The 17,631-nt window shown below is 39.6% G+C and overlaps 1 protein-coding gene across 1 annotated transcript; it reads left to right on the plus strand.

Moving 5' to 3' along the window:
- The first annotated feature begins 2,434 nt into the window (after positions 1–2,434).
- LOC127433577 (trace amine-associated receptor 13c-like) lies at positions 2,435–7,408 on the plus strand. Its single transcript, XM_051685615.1, has 2 exons — positions 2,435–2,458; positions 6,431–7,408. The coding sequence occupies exons 1-2, from the start codon at positions 2,441–2,443 to the stop codon at positions 7,406–7,408; spliced, it is 996 nt and encodes a 331-aa protein (XP_051541575.1). The 5' UTR covers positions 2,435–2,440.
- Positions 7,409–17,631: the final 10,223 nt, after the last annotated feature.

Here is a 17,631-nt window from a genome sequence, read left to right on the forward strand (position 1 = left end):
CGGTTGGTAAGTCCACATGATGTATTCTCCACACGTTAACCTGCCCTTCGGTCTTTGCGGTGTCTTTTCCTCTTGGGAAAAAAGAACACCTTCCCCAACATGAATACATCTGGCCCCAGCTGAATGATTTTCATTTTCTATAAAAAGAAAGTGGGAGAAAAAGAAAAGGCAGAAGTGGCTGGTGCGGCCTGTTCCCATTGTAAGTACGTTCAAGTGAGTGACAGATAGGGAATGTCTTGGTTACTGTTGTAACCTCTGTTCCCTGATGGAGGGAACGAGACATTGTGTCCCTCCTGCCACAACACTGAACTACCCGCTGAAATGGCTGGGACTCTGTCTCGGCTCCTCAGCACAAACCTGAATGAGTGTCCGGGAAAGTGGCATGCAAATTCCACTCGCTCATTTTCATTGACCTTTTCTCAAATATCAGAGGTGTTTGGGGCTCCCAAGTGCGACCCCTAGTGTCACTACATCAACACAACGTCTCGTTCCCTCCATCAGGGAACAGAGGTTACAACTGTAACCAAGATGTTATTCACTCTTTGCTTCATCAGAAGGTATGAGTTCTGAAGTTGTGGAACAATGCCCAAGCAGTCAGTCTTGCTTTCTGCCTTGTGTGTAATTTCATCAAAATTAAATAATCATATTTAATTAATTTTTAGATGTATGATAAAGTTTCTGATTAGTCTCATCATGATATTTTTAACAGTATCATGGTCAGTCTTCTCTTATGGGGTATAAGTGTTAAATCCAATGTTGGAGAATAATGCTGCTTTACAAGATTTGTGGTCAGTTACACAGATAATTGCATGTAATAATGATCAGCTCTTTTTATTAACATTATAGAGACAATTGTTTCAATTGACAACTCTTCATTCAGCAGATTGCCAAGAATTCTGACTATGAAGAGGAATTAAGGCTAACAATAATCTATTATGATAATTCCATATGTCTAGTTTGTTCACTGTTGTCTTGACTGAACATCTAGTCAGCATCAGAATCTCAGATAATTTTTATGACTATTGAATTTTATTTGTTGTGTTAGTTTAGATGATGAATAAATTAGTATATTAACTCATTAGCTCATCAAAAGACATCAAAACAAAACATCATTGTGCCATAACTCAAGAGCAGAGAGTCGCAGCTATTGCATGAGTCTGTTGTGAGTGCTTGCTTGTGTTTCTTTAACACCTTTAATGAATGGATCAGCAGAGGATTGTCTATGCTTGCAGCACAGGTGTTAACAGGACCCTCAGGTGTACATTTCCTAAATAACAAGCCAAAACGACTATAATTGGCCTTCAGAGTTTTTACTGTGATGGATTTCTCAGATGATTCATTTCTGAAGAGCAAAAAATAAAAAAAATAAAATAAAAAAACACTTTCATGAGATTTAATATCATCTGGTTATTCTCTGTTGATGTCAAAATGTAAACAGGCATGTGCACATTTTTAACTATTCCACAATTATGCAAGATTTAACAGAAATCTTGAATCTCACATTAAACAGATATTAAAGTCCTGTTGTGTGGACTATTAACCAAATAAATGAATAAAGATTCAACTATGTTAATGAACACAGATGCATAGGTAAGATTCATACTTGGCATCCACACTAGTGATTTGTGTCGTATTTCAGCTGCTCAGATACAGCTCTTTCTCTTCATTTCCCTTAACCAATATGTGAGTATAGGGTAGGACTACTCGTTTTACCGACCAAAAAAATTATCTGCACACAGTCTTCTCAGGCAATCTTCCACAAATTCCTTCTGAGGAGAGAGCATATACAGTATGCAGTTGAGGCAGGCCTGAGGTCATGAGGTCAAGTGAACTTTCACAACTGCATCAACAACAACACAAACAAGCAATAATGAGCTAGTGATTGAAGGTGCACTAATTAACTTTTTTCTTTGTGTCATATTGGACTTACACTGACACTTAGCGGCGTGGATGCAGCATCATTTAAAATCAAAAGTTTTCAGTTGCAGATGCCATTGTAGAAATGTAGTATTCACAGTCAGTCATGATTATTTTAATCAGTGAGAGAAAGTGTCGAATAACAGGACTGTTACTGAGATTAAGCGAGTAGTATTTGACTAGTCATGTGATTCTAACATGATCGCCCCCTTGTGCGGACCCTCTCCATATAGAACAGGTTTTATAAGGTTACTGATATGAATGGAGTCTTCATTTTAATGTGAGTGGTCATGTTTTCCTACATATACTGCAAAATTACAATTCATGTCTTTAGGAGTTAAACATTTTCAATGAGGAAAAATTACTGAGTGCACCTTTAACAGCATGAACATCCTTAACAAATTGGTAGAGAGTTTTTTCGAGAGTTGGAAGTAAATGGATTGGCCACTCCACTACATGTATAAATGATAAGGATAAGATGAAGTGAAAAACAAACTTCTAACAGGATACTTACTCATGGCCTATGAGACAGAGGATCATGAGACTCAATACTACTTTCTTGCCATTAACTTATCATACATCAAGAAAAATATACTCAAAACATGAATTCAGTATCATGTATGTGATCTTTCCATTGCTGTATTGTGTTTCTAAACCTGCTTGGGATCATTTCCATTTCTCACTTCAATACAATTATTCTTTCTCTGGCTGTGGCCGACCTGCTTGTTGGACTTATTTTTAAAAACCATATAGGCAATCAAACTGATTGAGAAGCATTGTTAATTTGGAGATACTGTTTGTTCACTCTTTCTAGTGACCGCTGGACTGCTCCTCTCAGCATCTCTATATAATTAAAAGTGCCATTGATTGTTATATGGCTGTATGCTAGGGCTGGGTTTTAATACAGATTTCCCGATTCGATTCAGATTCACAAGCTCTCGGTTAGATTCCGATTCGATATCAATTCAGATGGGTATATTTCCGTTATAATGTATTTTTTGCTTAAATATGAAAGAAATTTATACTAATGCTGTACAGTCTTCTCTAGCACTCTTGATAGTGTTACCCCCCTTCGATTAAAGAAAATTAAATAAAAAAGCCTCACACCATGGTACAATGATCACACAGTAGCTTGGAAAATGGAGCGCAAGTGGAAAAATACAAAACTAGAGGTATTTCATGGTGAATGGAATGATAGTGTCTGTAGCTACAGACAGGCACTAAAAGCTGCCAGGTCAGCACATTTTAGTAAACTCACAGGAAATAACCACAACAATTCTAGGTGTTTATTCAGTACTGTGGTTAAATTGGTTAAGAATTAAGCATCGACTGAACCAGACATTCCGTCGCAGCACAATAGTAATGACTTCATGAATTTCTTTATTGATAAAAATGAAATAATCAGAAATAAAATCAGAACTATGCAATCAACCGTCACATCACCTCAGAAAACAGTGTCTCATAATTTTGCTTATAAGCAACTTTTTTGTTTATGTATACTAGAAAAGGTAGTGTCCTCCCAACTAATTTCATTTCTGCAGAGAAATGGAATATATGAACAATTTCAGTCAGGATTTAGGCCCCATCACAGTACTGAGACTGCACTTATCAGAGTTACAAATGACTTTTTTTGATGCTCTTATCATCTGATCGTGGCTGCGTTTCTCTTTTAGTACTTTTAGATCTTAATGCTGCCTTCACCACAATAGATCACAACATTCTCTTGAATAGGCTGGAGAATTATGCTGGCATTAGTGGACTTGCATTACCATGGTTTAGGTCCTATTTATCAGACTGCTACCACTTTGTATGTGTAAATGAGGAATTGTCAAATCAAACAAAAGTTAAGTATGGAGTGCCACAGGGATCAGATTTAGGATCTCTGCTTTTCTCCTTTTACATGCTTCCCCTGGGAGATATTATCAGGAATCATGGAATAAGTTTCCACTGTTATGCCGACAATACCCAACGTTATATTTCTTCTAAACCCAATGAAAATTCATAATTCTCCAAATTAGCAGAGTTTATCAGTGAAATCAAAGATTGGATGGCAAGAATTTCCTTCTACTCAATTCTGACAAAATAGAGGTACTAATGATTGGACCAAAAACCTCTAAATATAAGCTGCTAAAATATAATTTGACTCTCGATGGATGTACTGTTTTGTCGTATTCTTCAGCAAAGAACTTAGGTGTTATATTTGATACCAATCTGTACTTTAAAAATCAAATTTCCAATGATTGTAGAGCAGCATTCTTCCACCTGAGAAATACTGCCTAATTATGACACATGCTCTCTGTTGAGACACATGACCTCAAGACTAGATTATTGTAATGTATTACTGGGAGGATGTCCAGCAAGTTCAATAAATAAACTTCAATTGGTTCAAAATGCAGCTGCCAGAGTGCTGACTAGAACTAAGAAATATGATCATATTAGCCCAATTTTATCGTCGTTACATTGGCTACTTGTTAAAATTCATATTAATTTAAAAATTCTGTTAACTACATACAAAGCTTTGAATGGTCTAGCTCCACAGTACTTAAGTGACCTTCTGACATGCTATATTCTGTCACGTTCATTACGATCACAAAATTCTGGCTTGTTAATAATTCCAAGAATATCAAAATCCACAAAAGGAGATTCTTTTCATACTTGGCTCCTAAACTATAGAATATTCTCCCTAACACTGTTCGGGATGCAGACACACTCACTCAGTTTAAGTCTAGACTTAAGACTCATCTATTTAGCCAGGCATACACCTAATTTATCCTTCAACTCACAATTAGGCTGCTTTAGTTAGGTCTGTCAGAACCAGAAACATCCATCATGATTTATAACTCTGTATAAAATTGAATGGCATCTACGCTAATATTATTCTATTTGTTTCCATGTCTCAACCTTGGGATTCATATCCCGAGGTTACCAGAGCCTGCCAGATCCAGCTCCGTTCCTGCTTGGTGTCGGACTCCACTGCTACATATCGCTGAGCTATGACGACAAACTACAGCCGGTGCTAGCCAGATATCACTTCAGTTTTTTGACTTCAGAGGATGAAATGATGCCAACTCCAACTGTAATACATCGGATACTTCATATGCCACTGCCTGAACCTTGGACTTAGGATGGACCCCACCGAACCTCACCAAAATGACCTGCAGGTTGAACTGCAATACACCTCATCATTTATCTCTGCCTGCATCACCTTTGTCTATTGATGGACTTCACTCTTGAAATGGAATACATAGACTATAATTTAATTGCCAACAAAAGCCTTCATCGGCCAACTAACAAAGGACAATTGCATCTATGTAAACTTCTGCAGTTAATCCAGGATGGACTTCAAAGACATTAGTCATTAATCTTAAAGTTCATAAAAAATATTTTATTTTTATTTTTAAAACACTGGACCTTAACATTTACTTAATTTACAAATTTTAAACCATGACTTGCACTGCACACAAATAACTAATATTGGCATTATATTCATGTTGTTAGCCAGAGGGGAACTGGCCCCCACAGTGAGCCTGGTTTCTCCCAAGGTTATTTTTCTCCATTAACCAACAACAGTTTTGTGTTCCTTGCCACAGTCGCCTTCAGCTTCTCACAGGTGTTTTAAATACAATTATTATTTAATTATTTAATTTATATTCACATTTTACAATTATATTTAATCAAACTACACAATGATCACTGTAAGACATTATAGATATTACAGTTTCATTTTTTTTTCTATTTTTTTATGCATGATTTCCTGTAAACATGCTTTGAAATGATGTGTGTTGTGAAAAGAGTTATACAAATAAAAATGACTTGATTTGTTAATTATACAGGGTACATTATGAAAATATTAATTTTACTAATTATATTTAATTAGTTTTTCATCATATTGGTCACATTTTGTCTTTTTAAAAATGAGCAAATACATGTATTCAATCAATAAATAAGATATATTTAATATATTATTTTTTTGTTGTATGATTATTGTTTAATTGCATAATTTACGTGCACTATTTACAAGTATTTACATTGATTTGTTGAACGAGCTAAAACCAATATTGTCTCTTTAACAACGTGGCATTTCTGTAAAAAGCATCTGTAGAAAAGCACATGTTAATGAGAGCGGCTTTATCTCATCTGTGCCATGTATGATTTTAATTAAATGTTTATTTTTTGTTGTTTTTAATCAACAGCTGACTGTAGAGAACAGAAAGGGTTTTAAAAGAGACATTAATCAAAGTTAAATGGGTCACGTGGGTCTTGTTTTTGGACAACTTTTACTCTCAACATGCAATGTAAGGATCTCGCTTTATCCACAGGAAAAAAAAAATTTGCATTTAAATGCAAAAAAATTATAATAATAATAATGACATCATTATACAGCATCAAAGTGGGTGGTAGATGGATTGACCAATCTGATCCAGATGATGTATAAAGTGTAGCACAAGAAAAAGAGCAGAAAAGACTCCTGACCGGAGGAGACTTGTTCATGGCCAATGAGACAGAGGATCATGAGACTCAGTACTGCTTTCTTACAATTAACTCATCATGCATCAAGAGAGAACGCTCCACTTATGAATACAATTTCATGTACATGTTTGTATCATTGCTGTCTGCATGGACTGTGTTTCTGAATCTGCTGGTGATCATCTCCATCTCTCACTTCAAGAAGCTCCACTCTCCAACAAACCTGCTCATTCTCTCTCTGGCTGTGGCCGACCTGCTTGTTGGACTTATCGTTATGCCCTTGGAGGCTATCAAGCTGATTGAGACATGTTGGTACTTCGGAGACAATTTCTGTGGACTGTATTCAATATTCATTGGGCTTCTAGTTTCAACATCTCTTAGTAATTTAGTTTTAATTGCTGTTGATCGTTACATGGCTGTGTGTCAACCTTTACTGTACCCACAGAAAATAACTACAACTAAAACTTTGGCATGCATCTGTCTCTGCTGGTTTTGCTCTTCAGCTTACAATGCTGCTCTTGTGACCAGCAGCAGACATTTTGACTCGCACAGAACAGATGTGTGTTATGGAGAGTGCACTTTTGTGATTAGTTTTGCCTGGAGAGTCACTGATCTGTTCTTTTCCTTACTGTTTCCATGTACTTTGATTATAACTTTATATTTGAGGATATTCTATGTAGCACAAATGCAAGTCAAAATTATAAACTCTCTGGTGAAGGGAGGAAAACATGTAACAGAAGGCTCCGTGAGAAGAAAATCTGAGAGCAAGGCTGCTATGACATTAGGACTCATTGTGACAGTTTATCTGATTTGTTGGATTCCATACTTTATTTTGTCTCTATCAGAAAATGCAGAAATGGCTTCTACCACAACTATTCTATTATGGATTTTGTATGCAAACTCTGGTCTGAATCCTCTGATCTATGGTTTGTTCTACCCCTGGTTTAAATTGTCAGTTAAACGCATTCTGACTTTTAAAATATTTCAACAAGGATCGTCTCTGGTGGACTGTTTTAATGATTAGAATCCATGATTTTTAATTCAATTGTGTTTTTTTGTTTTTTAACATGAATATGATCAAATCAATTTCTTATGTAATATACTATTGTAGATATAACATTCCAAATGTTAGAAACAACTTTTTTGTATGCAATTGTTTTGTACAATTGCATTGTTAAAAATAAACCTTGGATCTGAATTACAATGTATACAAATGCCTTGTTGCCAGTCTCCTGATATAAAAAAAGCCTGATATTAAACATCACAGCTTCCAAGTGTTGTTAAAAGAACAATTTAAAATGATCAAGCTTAAACACTAATGTTGTGAAAATATTTAACATTTATCTAATCTAGATTCGCAGCTGCAAAGGCTCATAATATTACGTTGAATAAATTAAAGCAAATCCCTAATGTTTTCACTTAGTCATAAAGAGGAAAGAGGTGTGATTAAAGAGTTTTCTCAAATAAGTGTTGATAAAGTAATTAAAAAACTTCATGACCTCAAAATGTGAATAAGTTTCACAAACACTATCAAAATATTTGTCAAATACTTTTGATCAATGTGCGCATGTGCTAGCAGTGCAAATGCTTCTGTTGTTTGATTTTTCTCTGCAAGATTTCTAGGAATCCCCATGCATTATTTCCAAAAATGATACTTCACATGATAATAATAAAGAATACACATGGTGCAAGGAAAAAAATTACAGACAGTGCATTGAAAAATAATGTAGTGCAAAACGTTAATACAGCACAGACAAATAATAATGCAGTGAAAATTGCAGCAAAACACAAAATAGATCACTTCATCTCATGCTAAACTGGGGGGGTTGAGCCCCCACTAAACCTGTTGTAACGTATGCCGGAACTGCTGACAATGATGGCAATGACGAAGACGTGAAGATGAAGAACCTAAGTGCAGTTTATTTACAGATGTGGAATCCCAAAACCCTGACTACAAACGTGAACTAAACGTAAACATGAACTTGACTATAACATGACTTGACCTAACATGACAAACAAAACACGTAAAACATGACATAAATTCAAAGTTCTTTAGAGAGATGCGGGGAGAGGGGGGGTGTCTTGAGGCGTGGGGCGTGGCGTGGCAAGAAAGGGCGAGGGGCATGGGACCAGGGCAAAGTCCGTGGGGGGTGAAGCCATGAGAGGCTCGATGGGCGGAGCCATGGAAGGTGGAGCCATAAGAGGCTCGAGGGGCAGAGCCATGGAACGTGGTGCCCGGAGAGTAGCCGAAGACTCGAAGGGCCAGGGTGGAGCCGATGGCAGGGAGGACCAAGGCGGTGCTGGAGGCTCGGAGGAGCAAGGCAGAGCTGAGGGATCGGAAGACTGAGGTGGAGCCGGTGGGACTGAGGACCAAGGTGGAGCCATAGGGAAGGAGGTCCTCGGTGAAGCTGACAGATCGGAGGGACGAGGCGCAGCCAGAGGATCGGAGAGCCAAAGCAGAGCCAGGTGACCGACAGACCAAGGAGGAGCCGGAGGGACGAGGGACCCCGGCACAGCTGACAGGCTGAAGGACCATAGTGGAGCCGAGGGAACGCCGAGCTGAGGCAATGTCGAGGGACCGACAGGCCAAGGCGAAGTCCAGGGCTCAGAGGGTCCAGGCGGGATCGGAGGGCCGAAAGTTCCCCTTGCCTGCTCAGGAGAACTAAGGGTGGGTATAAGGGTGGGAACCATCTCCAAGTCTCACTGCTCAGGTGTGGCTGTGACATGGCATGGAGCAGGCTGAGGCGTTGCTGTGACGTGGCATGGAGCAGGCTGAGGCGTTGCTGTGACGTGGCATGGAACAGGCTGAGGCGTTGCTGTGACGTGGCACTCTGGCTCGGCGGCGGCCATGTCGTGGACCTCTGGCACGGCGGCGGCCATGACGTGGACCTCTGGCACGGCGGCGGCCATGACGTGGAACTCTGGCTTGGCATCCGCCTCCCCCACAGTGAACGGAGAACCAATGAACCGTAGGGCGAGGTCGATATATTGAGCCAGGCTGAGGGAACTGCGACCGCCAGGCATCAAAAAAGAAATGGACTCATTCAGTCCAAATCTAAAACAGTCTTTGAGGGCAACCTCATTAAAGTCCACCTGGCTGGCTAGATTGCAGAAGTCCTCAACATAGTCCTCCAGGGGACGATTCCCCTGACGTAGGCGCAGAAGTAAAACTGCTGGGTTCATGGTTGGGTCTAGTATTCTGTAACGTATGCTGGAACTGCTGACAATGATGGCAATGACGAAGACGTGAAGATGAAGAACCCAAGTGCAATTTATTTACAGATGTGGAATCCCAAAACCCTGACTACAAACGTGAACTAAACGTAAACATGACTTGACTGTAAACATGACTTGACTGTAAACATGACTGTAAACATTCACATTCAGTACTAGACAACTACACAATGGAAAACATGAGGCTTAAATACATGGACATGGGGGAACATAAACCAATGAACAAACAGAACTGATAACAAGATAATTAAACAATAACCCAATGAAAACATGAAACAAGAACATGGAGGGAAAACAGAAATCACATGACAAGGGAAACAGGAACACATGACATGAACCAGGAACTAGAATTTCAAAATAAAAGACATGAATCAACACAATACACATGACACCTGTAATCCTGTAATCCCTTGAAATATATTAATTTGGTCATTCATTTGTTGGAGTAAAAACATTATTTGTCCGGAGAGAAAAAGGGGGAAAAAATCCCATTGTGGTGTAAATGTAATTTATTCAGAATCCATATTCACATCAATATTCTCAATTAGTGATTCTTTTCACAGGAAAACGTGATGCAATAGTGTAACGACTTGTTCTTGTTGTTCTTGGCAAATACCTTAAACAAATACTTAAACAGTTATTTAAAGGAATAGTACACCCAAACATTTTAATTCTGTCATTCTGACCACCAAACCTCATGTTGTTCTAAGACCATAGATGAGAAAAATTGGAATACAAAAGGAGATGTTAGGCAGAATGTTAGTCCCAGTCACCATTCGCTTTAATTTATCTTTTTCCCATACAATGAAAGTGATGGTGACTGAGACTAACATTTTGCCGAACATCTCCTTTTGGGGTCCATGAAAGAAAGTAATATGGGTTCGCTAAACATTAGGTAAGTAAGTTATGACAGAATATACATTTTTGGGTCAGCTAAAGGGTTTGTGAGTTCAAGTCAGTTCTCACTAGATTAAAGTTGACAAAATGCACTGAAAATTAAAAGAATGAATCCTGAAACGGGAACTTGCTGCTAAATCAGTTATGATGTTTATGGAAAATAAATAATCATATGTATAGGCTATTAAAGACAGTTAATAGGATGATATTTTAAATATATTATTTATATATTATTTATATTACATAAATCGGAACATAGGCCTACTTATATTATTAAAATGGACTGATCCACAAAGCAAAGTAAATACCTGCACATGTTAGAGCATCAGAGAGATGTAACAAGTGTTTATCAAGTCATATTTATTTGTATAGTGCTTTTCACAACACACATAGTTTCAAAGCAACTTTACAGAAAATTATGCTATGACAGAAAATTAAGCTGTAATGTATGTAATGTCTTAGAGTCATCATTGTGCGGTCTGATAAAAACGTGATTATAGATTACACCTTAAAAATACAAGTAAATAATATTTGTATTTAGACCCCCAGTGAGCAAGCCAAAAGTGACAGTGGCAAGGAACACAAAACTCCATAAGATGTTGGTTAATGGAGAACATTAACATTGGGGGAAACAAGGCTCACTGTGGGAGCCAGTTCCCCTCTGGCTAAACAGCATGAATAGCATGCCAATATTAGTTTTTTAGGTGTAGTACAAGTCATGGGTTAAATCAGTAAACTAAGTAAATGTTGGTGGCCAATTTTTAAACTAAATGATTTTGTATGAACTGTAAGATTCATACAAAAACTAAAAGTCTTTGAAGTCCATCCTGAATTAAATGTGGAAGTGCACACAGATGCACTGTCCCTTGTTTTTTGGGTGATGAAGGCTTTAGTTAAACTGTTAAACTTTACTGTTTAAATATAAGGATGTTGAGCGTTCGAGGTCACGTGATGCCATGTGAGAAGCAGATGTGTGAGCGACTGTCTCTGCGCACTTTGCTAGTTTTTTAATTATTTTCATGTTTAATTCGGTGAGATTTGATACACCCAATTACATATTTGCTTTTTGAGGTAAACATGGCAAAGAAGTCAAAATCCTCAGACTCTGGAGACATTTAAAGACACTTACGTACTCTAGCTGAAACCTCTGGCGGACCTGCGGACCGGGGACTCAATTTGGATGGCACATCGGGAAAAGAAATTCAGCGTCAACTGTCCAACATCTCGGTGATGCTGACGAAGGTTGATGCTGACTTGGAGGATATCACTTTCCGGCCAGACTGAGAATAGAAACGAAGGATGGTCGCAGGGTATTTACGTGCCCCAAGCAAGCACTGTCTTTTATAAAAACAATGGGTGAGTAAGCCATTTGGGGTTTTTCATGTAGCTCCAGAGTGGATTAACTCGCTGTACTTACTCTGATTTTTATTTTTTTGTGCTGGTTCCGCCTAGTGGCTGGAGCTTGTTTTGTTGAATAACACTCCTTCGGGACAGTTGTGGATGAATCTGTTCGTTCTTTGTGCTTATGCCTCCTGTTGGCTGGAGTTTGTTTTTGTGGAATATTTTTAAGGGACATTAGAATGATTACGTCATCTGCCAAACTCATAACAACTGGCTCACTGAACACTTGTCTGTCTGTCCGAGGAAACTGAACGGCTTTATATCAGCTGGAATTTGTTTTGTGGAGGAACACACCTTCGAGTCAGTTCAGTGAATGAATCCATATGTTCTTTGTGTTTATTCTGCCTATTGGCTGGGGTCTGTTACAAAGCATTTTCTGTTATGTAATTTTTGCCTTACAAAATTTGTGCAGAAGCACGGGACTTGAGCTATCCGATGGCAAAGTTGTCACGGGGACACTTGTATGCATACATGGACCTTTTGAGTTTAGAGGGATTGACGCTGTTTGGCGCGGGGTTAATGCGCATGTTTTTCTTTTTTCGGGGGGGAGTTCGGGGTTTGATTGTTGCAATAATGTTGGAATGTGGTCTGTATAATCTTGTTTTTGACACACGATTTATTTTTTTCTATTATATCAAATGTCAAATGTTAATATGAGGGGATTATCTCTCTCCACACAGAATGTGAATGAGTTGGGGCAACCTATTAAAAGAAGGAAGATTATTTCTTTTCTTAAATGTAAGAAATGTTATATAGTCTTTCTTCAAGAAATGCACCTTTCCCAGCAGGAAGTTGAAAAATTTTGGAAGATATGGGATGGACATGTTTCTTTAGTGCAAGCTCAAGTAAGAGCAGGGGGGTCATTACACTGGTAAGTAAACATCTACTGTTCAAATTTCTCAAACAGATCAAAGATAAATCAGGAAGAGTCATTAATGTTTTAGCAGAAATCAGGGGCAAAGTTTTGTTGGGCCTCATGTATTCAGATAGAGGACAAAGGCAGGCCTAACACAGTCGTAAAACCTAACTCAGGCCCACATACCAAGTCATACATTTTACTGATAAAAATCGCACCAAAATCAGACAAAGGGAGTCCAAAACAGACTACAAATCCCATGAAGCCTTGCTCACTAAAGGATCAAACTCTCAACTCCTATTGGATGAGGCACACGACAGAAAGCACCTCAACCATGACATCATCAGGAGTAGAAATACCTCTGAAATGCTTCCGGGATTTGCTTCCAGCAACTTTGCTCGCCGTGTGTAGATGCAGCTCATCGCAGCTCTCAGGTGCAGCCTCGTGGCACAAGGAAGCAACGTCCGACTTGAAACTGTGGCCATACAATCTCCGTCTCGCTGGACAAGTTGAGATTACTCTGTGTTCCACCCAACACTCTAACGGATCCGAAGGAGACCGCCGAGCAATCCGCATCTTCATCCATTTGCCTGCAGAAGTGAAGAGATAAAAGATTTCTCTTCCATCTTCAATCAAGTTGACGTCACTGATTTCTCCACCAGCCTGCCGAGAATCAGCAGCCATACCGCCCACTGACAGAGCGAGGAAATGGCCTCCCGTCATCACCCGAGCCTCGAGGAACCAAGTTGGAGTTAAAGGACGGATGAACACACATTCGTCTGCGTCCTCATACGATTCAAGTTAGAGGTTTACGTCTGGGCAGAGATAGAATATTATAGTGTGTTATTCTTGTGTATCAACATTATTGCTTGTACAGTTTACGGACCACTGAGTCTGCTCATTATGATTAACACTCAGGGTATTAGTTATCACGAATGTGATTTGCTGTATTGTAGTCCAACCATATTGGACTGTTGTGCATTTCCGCCATCGCGGGTGAGACCGGCAAACTGAGTTTATCCATTAAAGAATCAAAGACCATGGGACGGTTTATGAGCCGCAGTCTCTGAGTGATAAACTAACAGCTGCTTTCTCTCCCACGATCGCAAAACCGGCTTTCGGGCCATCACTTAATTCTCTCTCTCTCTCGTACTAACCACACACACACACACGCGACCCCTCACAAACATTCTCGCACACATTTTGGCTAGTAGATAGCTTCGTGATAAAGCTCAGCTTTGTCCCTAAGCTATCAAACAAGCGGATACACACGGTAACTGGTAGACGCCATTGACTGGTTTCTCTCCGCCCACATTCGCAGCCATATTCTCTGGCCGGAAGTCTCGCGTGACATACTCTCCACGAGAGTCACGTCCGCCATTTTGTGTGCGTCCCTCCTTACACACACACACACACACACACACACCCTCATGTGTTATAGGTTTAGTTTGTAGTTGTAAGTCGGAAGTTTATTGACTGCATTGTATTAATTATTAATTGATATTACTGCATAAATAAACTTTGTTATACTTCAAAAAGAAGTGTTTTGGTTTGTTTTGCATACACCTGTGTCATGCTGACGGGATGTCAGTGCTCGGATTCAAGCCTTCATTCATTGTTTTTTTTTCCCGAAAATCGATATTCTTCGGATGTCGATTTTCCTAAGAAAACAATCTAATATTGAGACTGTTATACAATCTGGTTATTAGTCCCTGATTCCAGGGTGGTGCCCCGTATATATTAATCCTTATTAATATTGTAATGATTTTTGATAATTGATAATTATCTTTGATGACTGTTGAATTTGAATGATCAATAAGCTAGTGTTAATTTTAATATTTCATTGATGTTAATGATTGGTGATTATCTTTGATAATTGTTGATTTAAAGGATTAAAAAAACTAACACTGATTCTCATCAATGTTCTATTGATTTTAATAATTAATAATTATCTTTGATAATTATTAATTATTGCTAATAACCAAACCCGCTCCTAAATGTAGCGTACTACATTTACTGGAGACCCATATGAGGTTTTAATGAGTTAGATTCAATTAATTAATTTAAATATTAATTAATAACTAAAGAAATAATTACCAATTATTTCTGATAGTAGCACTGATCTAAACAACCAGTAAAGCCCTACAGTTTAATTTTGGCTAATATTTACGCACCTAACACTGATGATCAGGGCTTTTTTATAGATCTTGAAGGGAGATTGCAAGCCGCTGGCACCCCTCATGATATAATATTGGGAGGAGATTTTAATCTATTGATGGATTCAGTCCTTGATCATAGTGAAGCAAAAGTGTGTAAGTCCACTAGAGCAACTGTGACACTTCATAGGATGTGTAAAAATCTTGGTCTTGTAGATATTTGGAGACTTTTGAACCCAACTGGTAGATACATCCTGGTTACTTTTATAACCTCCATTCCCTGATGGATGGAACGAGACATTGTGTCGATGTAGTGACACTAGGGGTCACTCTTGGGTGCCCCAAACACCTCTGCTTTTTTGAAAAAAGGCCAATGAATTGGCGAGTGGAATTTGCATGCCACATACGAGTATAAAAGGAGCTGGTATGCAACCATTCATTCAGGTTTTGTGCTGAGGAGCCGAGACCAGGTCCCGGCCATTTCAGCGGGTAGTTCAGCGTTGTGGCAAGAGGGACACAATGTCTCATTCCCTCCATCAGGGAACGGAGGTTACGAAAGTAACCAGGACATTCCCTATCTGTCACTCACTCGACGTTGTGTCGATGTAGTGACACTAGGGGTCCCTATACAAAACGCCACAACTAGCTTAACTGTGTTACGTGAACTAGTGGTGTATGATGGGCAGACTGCTGTGTGCCTCGTAGCCAGCGCACCAGGCCATCGCGTAACCTCCCCCAATGCTCTTATGGGCGTCGAACAGTCCATCAGGAACAAGTCGACTGCCCAACTACAGTGACAGGCTAGCCCAGCTGAGGCCTCTTTTCCCTCTCTTTTCTCCCCAAAAAGAGTGGAATTTGTTAACCGACTGGGAGCCATAAGTGTCTGCGTCGGGGGGGTGTCCATCCCAAGGGGAAGACACCATGGAGACCACACCCCGCCAAAAAAGAGGGGAGGGGGTATTTTGAGTGGAATACATCACATGGTCTTACGGAGTCTTGTCGGAAGTATGTCATTTGGAGAGGTCCCATGGTTGGTCCTACCCGAAGGGGGAGGAGTTTCTACAGACCATGGCAACTAGGAGCAGAGGGGCCTCTGCCCAAGGAAGATGTAGTTTGCCGTCAGGGAAACAATTTTGCAGAAGATATCACATGGGGTCGCCTTCGGGGAACCAGCACATGTGGAGCACCTACCTCAGTAGAGGGGCTCATTAGCGCACGTACTGGGTCGGTCAGCGAGTTTCTCTGCAAACTCAGCTGCCAGAGGGCTAAGGAGGAAAGTCATCCAGGGATCACAGTCTGTGAACACGACTGGGAGTCAAGAGTTCACGTCTTCACCTCAAGGGAAAGATGCTATGTGCAAGCAGTACACCTGGCCAGTTGTCCCAGAACTTAAATCAAATCAAAATCAAATCACTTTATTGTCACACAGCCATATACACAAGTGCAATGGTGTGTGAAATTCTTGGGTGCAGTTCCGATCAACATAGCAGTCGTGACAGTGATGAGACATATACCAATTTACAATAGCATCAAATTAACAACACAATTTAAACATCTGTTATACATAATTACACTCAACTTAAAACATCAAATTAACACAACACAATTTAAACATCTGTTATACATAATTACACAACTTAAAACATCAAATTAACACAACACAATTTAAACATCTGTTATACACAATTACACTCAACAATATACAAATAATAACATACACTGTACAGTATACAATATGCTGTTTTTGTTTTTTGTTTTGTTTTTTACTATATAGATACTATATAGATACACATTATTCAATAAAAATTAAAATATATATGAAAAAAGTATATATATAGAATGTACAGTATTGTACTGTATTGACATTCAGGCTGTCGGTTGATAGTCAGTTGTTAAGAGAGACATAATATAATGACAGTAATATAATTTATGACAGTCCGGTGTGAGATAAAAGAGTAATAAAGTGCAGGGCTGATGTATTTTGATCGTGGGAGATCAAGAGTTCAGAAGTCTGATTGCTTGGGGGAAGAAGCTATCATGGAGTCGGCTGGTGCGGGTCCTGATGCTGCGATACCGCCTACCTGATGGTAGCAGTGAGAACAGCCCATGGCTCGGGTGGCTGGAGTCTCTGATGATCCTCCGAGCTTTTTTCACACACCGCCTTGTATATATTTCCTGGAGGGAGGGAAGCTCACCTCCGATGATGTGTTTGGCAGTTCGCACCACCCTTTGCAGTGCTTTGCGGTTGTGGGCAGTGCTATTGCCGTACCAGGCGGAGATACAGCCAGTCAGGATGCTCTCCACAGTGCAGGTGTAGAACCGTGTGAGGATGTGGCGGTTCATTCCAAACTTCCTCAGCCGTCTCAGGAAGAAAAGGCGCTGATGAGCCTTCTTCACAACGACTTCAGTGTGGACGGACCATGTGAGTTCCTCAGTGATGTGGACACCCAGGAACTTGAAGCTGCTGACTCTCTCCACTGGTGCTCCATTGATGGTGATTGGACTGTGTTCTCTGTCTTTTCTCCTGAAGTCCACCACAAGCTCCTTTGTCTTACTGACGTTGAGGGAGAGGTTGTGCTCCTGACACCAGTGTGTCAGAGTGTGCACCTCCTCTCTGTAGGCTGTTTCATCATTGTCAGTGATCAGACCTACCACCGTCGTGTCATCAGCAAACTTAATGATGGCATTGGAGTTATGTGTTGC

The sequence above is a fragment of the Myxocyprinus asiaticus genome, chromosome 43 (genome assembly GCF_019703515.2).
Source record: "Myxocyprinus asiaticus isolate MX2 ecotype Aquarium Trade chromosome 43, UBuf_Myxa_2, whole genome shotgun sequence".
NCBI lineage: Eukaryota > Metazoa > Chordata > Actinopteri > Cypriniformes > Catostomidae > Myxocyprinus > Myxocyprinus asiaticus.